The 7,789-nt window shown below is 40.1% G+C and overlaps 1 protein-coding gene across 1 annotated transcript; it reads right to left on the bottom strand.

Moving 5' to 3' along the window:
• Positions 1-3,767: 3,767 nt before the first annotated feature.
• LOC135226938 (coiled-coil domain-containing protein 18-like) lies at positions 3,768-6,098 on the bottom strand. The gene has a single exon (XM_064266618.1). The coding sequence runs from the start codon at positions 6,096-6,098 to the stop codon at positions 3,768-3,770; it is 2,331 nt and encodes a 776-aa protein (XP_064122688.1).
• Positions 6,099-7,789: the final 1,691 nt, after the last annotated feature.

Below are 7,789 nucleotides of genomic sequence, written 5' to 3'. Positions count from 1 at the left end.
TGCCTTGATGTCTTATCTGGCAAGAACTCTCGTGAGATGAAATCATCTCTCTGAGGCCCGAAGGAGCGATACTTACCTCATCGAGGTCTTTCTGCAAAAATTACCTCGTGAAGGCCTTCCCAGGCTAAGACTAACTCGTCGAGACCCTCCATGGGAAAATGATTACCTCGCAGAGGCATTTCCTTATTATTAATACCTTTAGGAAATCTAATTTCAGGATTACCTCAAAGAGGCTCTCTGGGACGAGAAATGACTTGGGAGAAGCCCTCTCGGCAAGTGTTACCTCATCCCTGCTCTCCTGATTGATGACTACCTCGCAGAGGCCATTCCGAATGAAGTATACCTCGAGGAGGTATTTCTGAGAAAATTTCCCTGACGATGAAATTCTCTTATAAGCAAACTTATGGGTCTACAATAGACCACTAAGTTTATATGCTTAGAAAGGTTACTAAGCTTATGGGCTTACAATAAGCCAGTAAGCTTGAATGAGCTTATGGCCATGCAAAGGCTACTAAGCTTATCCAAGCTTATAGGCATACAGTGGCTACTAAGCTCATGGGCCTATAATATAATGCTTGTTGTAGACCCTTAAGCTTTGTTAAGCTTAGTGGCCTAGTGTAGGCCCATAAGCTTTGTAGCTATTGTAGGCCCTTGAACTTAGATAAGCTTAGTGGCCATTTTATGCCCACAAGCTTAGATAAGCTTAGCAGCCGTTGTCGGCATATAGGCTCATTTAAGTTTAGTGGCCTATTGTAGATACATAAGCTTTGTAGGCATATAACTCATTTAAGCTTAGTGGCCTACTGTAGACACATAAGCTTAAATAAGCTTAGTAGCCTTTGTAGGCATATAAGCTCATTTATGCTTAGTGGCCTATTGTAGGCCCATAAGCTCATTTAAGCTTAGTGGCCTATTGTAGGCCCATAAGCTTAGTAGCCGTTGTCGGCCCATAAACTTTGTTAAGCTTATGAGAGATTTTCCTCGTCTTGGAAAATATCTCAAATACCTCCTCGAGGTATACCTCAATCAGAATGGCCTCTGTGAGGTCAATCAGGAGAGCTACTAAGCTTAACAAAGCTTATTTGCATACAATGGCTACTAAGCTTATGGGCTTACAATAGACCACTAAGTTTAATTAGTTTGTATGTTTGTATGCCTACAAATGCTACTAAGCTTAGATGAGCTTATGGGCCCACAATAGGCCACGTAGCTTAACAAAGCTTATGGGCCTACAAAAGGCCACTAAGCTTATGAGTCTACAATAGGCCACGTAGCTTAATAAAGCTTATGAGCCGACAATGGGCCACTTAGCTTAACAAAGCTTAAGAGCCTACAATAGGCCACTGAGCTTAAGTGAGCTAATGGGCCACTAAGCTCATCTCAGCTCGTTTTCTGTTATTTGTACGTCACCCTCTCCAACCACCCACCCTCTCCATAGGAAGACATTTGCAGGAATAGATCTAGATATCCGACTATTTGCCTGCTTCGACAGAGATCTATTAGATGTCTTCATCAAGGGACATAGCATACTTGACTTTCTGCAGAGCCAGTCTTCTAGATTATTCCAACAGAATAACCAGAAGGAAGACACCTGCCAGAATAGATCTAGATATCCGACTATTTGCCCACTTTGACAGAGATCTTCTATTAGAAGAGTCTTCATCAAGGGGCATAACATACTTGACTTACTGCAGAGCCAGTTTTCTTGATTATTCCAACAGAATAACCAGAAGGAAGACATCTGCAAGAATAGATCTAGATATCTGACTATTTGCCCACTTTGACAGAGATCTTCTATTAGAAGAGTCTTCATCAAGGGACATAGCATACTTGACTTTCTGCAGAGCCGGTCTTCTAGATTATCCCCACGAATAACCGAAGGAAGACCTCTGCAAGAATAGATCTAGATATCCGGCTATTTGCCTGCTTTGACATAGATCTTCTATTATAAGTCTGCATCAAGGGACATAGCATACTTGACTTTCTGCAGAGCCGGTCTTCTAGATTATTCCAACAGAATAACCAGAAGGAAAACATCTGCAAGAATAGATCTAGATATCCGACTATTTGCCCGCTTTGATAGAAGTCTTCATCAAGGAAAATAGCATACTTGACTTTCTGCAGAGCCGGTCTTCTAGATTATTCCAACAGAATAACCAGAAGGAAGACATCTGCAAGAATAGATCTAGATATCCGACTATTTGCCCGCTTTGACATAGATCTTCTATTAGAAGTCTTCATCAAGGGACATAGCATACTTGACTTTCTGCAGAGCCGGTCTTCTAGATTTTTCCAACAGAATAACCAGAAGGAAGACATCTGCAAGAATAGATCTAGATATCCGACTATTTGCCAGCTTTGACAGAGATCTTCTATTAGAAGTCTGCATCAAGGGACATAGCATACTTGATTTTCTGCATAGCCGGTCTTCTAGATTATTCCAACAGAATAACCAGAAGGAAGACATCTGCAAGAATAGATCTAGATATCCGGCTATTTGCCCGCTTTGACAGAGATCTTCTATTAGAAGTCTTCATCAAGGGACATAGCATACTTGACTTTCTGCAGACCCAGTCTTCTAGATTATCCCAACAGAATAACCAGAAGGAAGACATCTGCAAGAATAGGATCTAGATATCGACTATTTGACCCGTCTTTGACAGAGATCTTCTATTAGAAGTCTGCATCAAGGGACATAGCATACTTGACTTCTGCAGAGACCGGTCTTCTAGATTATTCAACAGAATAACCAGAAGGAAGGACATCTGCAAGAATAGATTCTAGATATCCGACTATTTGCCCGCTTTGACAGAGATCTTCTATTAGAAGTCTTCATCAAGGGACATAGCATACTTGACTTTCTGCAAAGCCGGTCTTCTAGATTATCCCAACAGAATAACCAGAAGGAAAACATCTGCAAGAATAGATCTAGATATCCGACTATTTGCCCGCTTTGACAGAGATCTTCTATTAGAAGTCTCAATCAAGGGACATAGCCATACTTGACTTCTGCAGAGCCCGGGTCTTCTAGATTATCCCAATAGAATAACCAGAAGGAAAACATCTGCAAGAATAGATCTAGATATCCGACTCTTTGCCCGCTTTGACAGAGATCTTCTATTAGAAGTCTGCATCAAGGGACATAGCATACTTGACTTTCTGCATAGCCGGTCTTCTAGATTATTCCTACAGAATCCTCTTCTGGTATCCCTCTGGTATCCTTCTGGTATCCCTCTTGTGGCCTTCTGGTTTCCCTCTGGTGGCCTTCTGGGATCCTTCTGGTGGCCCTGTGGCCCTCCAAACAGCTGTTGGCTCTCAAAGTGAGAGCTGGTCCTCCTTCCTCCAAACAGCTGTTGACTCTCATCCTGAGAGCTGGTCCTCCTGCTTTCGTCAGGGAGACGAGAGAATCGCCAAGGATACCTGATGAAAAGCCATGTGAAGGATTTGGACTGATGCTGCGTCATGTCCCAGAGGCATTGCCATCTTCTTGGTCCAGTCGATGAGGTTGATTGCAGGATGGGTGTGTGGGAGGTGGGGGGACCTCACCGTTACTGGTTGCTGCTGGGGGGAGCAGCAGTGAACACCCATCCTACAGTCAAACCCATCGAATGGGCCAAGAAGATCGCAGCTCCTCTGGAACACCACACAGCAGCATCCATCACCCTTCACGTTCATTCCTTCCATCTTGCATCACTTGAACGGCTTCACTCTGTCTCCAACTTTGGCAGAAGGGAGCGAGTGACCCTTTGTTGTCATCCTCGTCTGAATTATTTGTCCATGGTTCTGGTGAATGCTACGATGTGATCAAGTCTTTCAACTTGCTTCAGCAATTTTTTTCTTAACTCTTTATTCCTCTCCTTTTCGTTTTCTAGAGCATTCTCCATGGACTTTATCACTTTATCCTTTTGGGTCACTTCACCTTTAATATTTAAATTCATGCCTTCCAATTCAGCCAGCTGCGCCTTCATCTGCTCGAGTTCCTCCTTCAGAATTCTGTATTTCTCCTCTTCATTTTCTACACAAATCTTCAAAAGAGATATTTCCTGGTCCCTCTCAACTAACTCTTTCTTTATTTCAGCCTTTTCACTTTCAACTTCCGCTGCCCAGTTTCTTATCAGTTGAGTTTCGGCTCTCAGAATTCTGTTGGTCTCTTCGCCGTTTTCTAAAGAATTCTTCAGTGAATTTATTTCCTGTTCTTTGTCAAGTAACTCTTCCTCCAACTGGGCCTTTTTGCCTCCTAGTTCAGCTTCACAATTTCTCACCTGCTGAACTTCTTCAATCAAACTTCTGTTCCTCTCCTTTTCATTCTCTAAAGAATTCTTCAGTGAATTTATTTCCCGGTCATTACTGGCTAACTCCTCCTCCATCTTGGCATTCTGACCACCCAGTTCAGCTACCCAATTTCTCATCTGCTGAACTTCTTCTTTCAGAATTCTATTCTCTCCTTCTTCATTTCCTAAACAATCCTTAAGTGACTTGATTTCCAGTTCGTTACTGGCCAATTCCTCCTCCAGCATAGCATTCTGACCGCCTAGTTCAGCTACCCAGTTTCTCATTTGCTGAACCTCTTCTTTCAAAATTCTTTTCTCTCCTTCTTCATTTCCTAAAGAATCCTTTAAGGAATTTATTTTCAATTCTTTATTGGCCAGTTCCTCCTCCATCATGGCGTTTTGACCTCCTAGTTCAGCTACCCAATTTCTCATTTGCTGAACTTCTTCTTTCAAAATTCTGTTTTCGCCTTCTCCATTTTCTAAAGAATCATTCAGTGACTTGATTTCCTCTTCGTTGCCGGCCAATTCCTCTTCCAGCATAGCATTCTGGCCGCCTAGTTCAGCTACCCAGTTTCTCATCTGCTGAACTTCTTCTTTCAGAATTCTATTCTCTCTTTCTTCATTTCCTAAAGAATCCTTCAGTGAATTTATTTTCAGTTCTTTATTGGTCAGTTCCTCGGCCATCTTAGCATTCTTACCTCCTAGTTCAGCTACCCAATTTCTCATCTGCTGAACTTCTTCTGTCAGAATTCTATTCTTTTCTTCTTCATTTCCTAGAGAATCCTTTATTGAATTTATTTCCCGTTCTTTATTGGCCAGTTCCTCCTCCATCATAGCATTCCGACCGCCTAGTTCAGCAACCCAATTTCTCATTTGCTGAACTTCGTCGTTCAAAATTTTGTTCTTCTCCGTTTCATCCTGATTCTTTTCAATTTCATTCTCGAGATCGCTATTCATCTGCTGCAGATCAGCTATTTCTTGTGCAGATGCTTCCTTCAAATTTTCCAGATGGTCGATTTCCTTCTCTTTCTCTTCCAGAGCTTCTCGCATTTGGTCATTCGCCCTTTTGAAGCCTTCATTAGCCGAAGCCAACACTCGATTGGTGGCTTCAGCTTCTTTTAGTCTCGAGGCGAGCTCTTTTCCCTCCTTCAGAGAGCTTTCCATCCACTCCTGGAAGAGATTCCTCTCTTTTTCCAAAATCTGGATGTCTCTGCCTCTCGTTTTCTCTTCTTCCAGACGACTTTCCATTTCTTTACTTTCCAACGCGTTCCGTTCAATCAAAAGATCTTTCTCTACAATTTGATTTTGTAGAAACTCAATCTGGTCCTTAGCTCCGTTTAAGAGACGTTCTATTTCAGTTTCCTTAAGCTTACTCTTTTCCAGAACGTCTACTAGCATCATCTTCTCGGCGTCCAGACGTCCTCGCTGGAGTCCCAACAACTGCACGTCTTGGGTCATCTTGCTCAGGCGTTCCTCCGTCTTCGAGTTTCCTTCTTGTTGAGTTTTCAGACGATCTCTCAGTCTGGCCACCTCGGTTCGTTCCATTTCCAGATCTTCTTCCAGTCCGTGAATGTAATTTCCTTGTCGTCGGTATCTCTGGTAAGCAGCCACCGCCAGGCCAGCCAACAAGATCACACCCATACAGGTGATGGCGACGGTCCAGCCTGACGTCCAAAAGTTCTTCTGTTCATCAACAACAATTTCGGGAATAACAGGTTCCTCAGTTATAAAGTCTAAATCCTGTGGTCCACTCAAAGGTCCTTCAGCAAAATAGAGCATCATCAGGTCCTCAACAATTGAGTTAAGCAATCCACAGGCAACTAACATAAGTGCGCAAAAAGCTACGATAAGTAGAGCAAACATGGTTAATGTTATGCCAAACACGTCAGGCATCACTAGTCCTAGTTTTTGAAACTGACGAGTGGCTCCTGTAGATCCGAGGAAGGTTCCTCCTCCAGCGCGGGCCTCGGAGCGCCTCGTTCCCGGCTCGGCTCCAAGGAATTCTTCTTCTTCTTCATGTTTGGATGAAGAAGGATTCTCGCTCCCAGAGCTTCTGACCGATGAAGTCCTTCCGACGTAGGCATTCTCGGAGGAGATTATCTTCTCCTCACCCTTCAAACTTTACCTCAACTGAAATTAATAATCTAAATTTTCCCAGTCCAATATTATTTCTCCTCGGATTTTCTGAAACAAGCTTCTATATTTTTTTTCCTCAAGTTTACTTACGTTAAATTTTGTAATGTGGATTAATTTTCTTGATGTCTTAACTTTATTTTTATGATGATACAGTAATTATTATTATTATTATTATTATTATTATTATTATTATTAATTATTATTATTATTATTATATTATTATACAGTCACTTCTCATCCCATTCGTGCGTTCTCCCTCTACATACATACATACGTTCATTCATATATGTATATAATATATATATTTATATATATATATATATATATATATATATATATATATACTATATATATATATATCTTGAAGTAATCAAAGTCCACAATCATGTAATAAGTGTATTAAAAATACATAAAAGACGGGAGCTTTCGTCTACTTGATCAGTAGACCTCATCAGCCGTACTGATTTTTCCTTTCAAAAAATATATACAAAAAAGTTACGAAGGACAGGCAGGACTCTGGAAATGTTTCCAAGGGAGATAACAACCAAATCAAACTATCACCTTCGTAACTTTTTTGTATATATTTTTTGAAAAGAAAAATCAGTACGGCTGATGAGGTCTACTGATCAAGTAGACGAAAGCTCCCGTCTTTTATGTATTTTTAATACACTTTTTACATAATTGTGGAGTTTGATTACTTCAAGATACTCCAGTCACGTTATGGTGATTTTTTTGAGATATATATATATATATATACATAGATATATATATATATATATATATATATATATATATAGTCATATATATATATAGATATATATATATATAGATATATATATATATATGAGCTAATAATAATAACAATAATGATTGTATTAAATATATCATATATATATATATATATATATATATATATATAGATATATATATATGTATATGTGTGTGTGTGTGTGATGGTGTGGTGTGGTTGTGTGTGTGTGTGTGTGTGTGTGTGTGCGCATGTAAGTGGACAGAGCGAGAGAGAGAGAGAAGACCGGATATCATAATAATGATAATAATGACCATCATATATATATATAAATATATATATATATATATATATATATATATATATATATATATCTATATATATATATATATATATATATATATAACAAATAAAGACTGATAATATGATATATGAGATGTATGAGACATTGTGGTATGTCGTGCTTTGACATTCCTTAGAAATTGGGGATTCATCGTTTTTAACTTCCCTGGAGACTGAGTGCCCGAGCGACAGCTTAGAAATGCTGTCAGGTCTTGAGGTGGTGTGATCCTTACCTAAGCAGGTCAACGATCGTCTGTAGTTATGGGCGTTCGTCAAAGGTGACTGAAATCAG

The sequence above is a fragment of the Macrobrachium nipponense genome, chromosome 15 (genome assembly GCF_015104395.2).
Source record: "Macrobrachium nipponense isolate FS-2020 chromosome 15, ASM1510439v2, whole genome shotgun sequence".
In the NCBI taxonomy this organism is placed as follows: Eukaryota; Metazoa; Arthropoda; class Malacostraca; order Decapoda; family Palaemonidae; genus Macrobrachium; species Macrobrachium nipponense.
The sequence above is the reverse complement of the archived record's forward strand: the minus strand, read 5'-3'. Positions and strand labels throughout refer to the sequence as shown.

What these genes read in the sequence shown, in the direction of transcription:
- LOC135226938 (XM_064266618.1), bottom strand. Translation starts at nt 6,098, where the DNA reads ATGTTAGTTGCCTGTGGATTGCTTAACTCAATTGTTGAGGACCTGATG.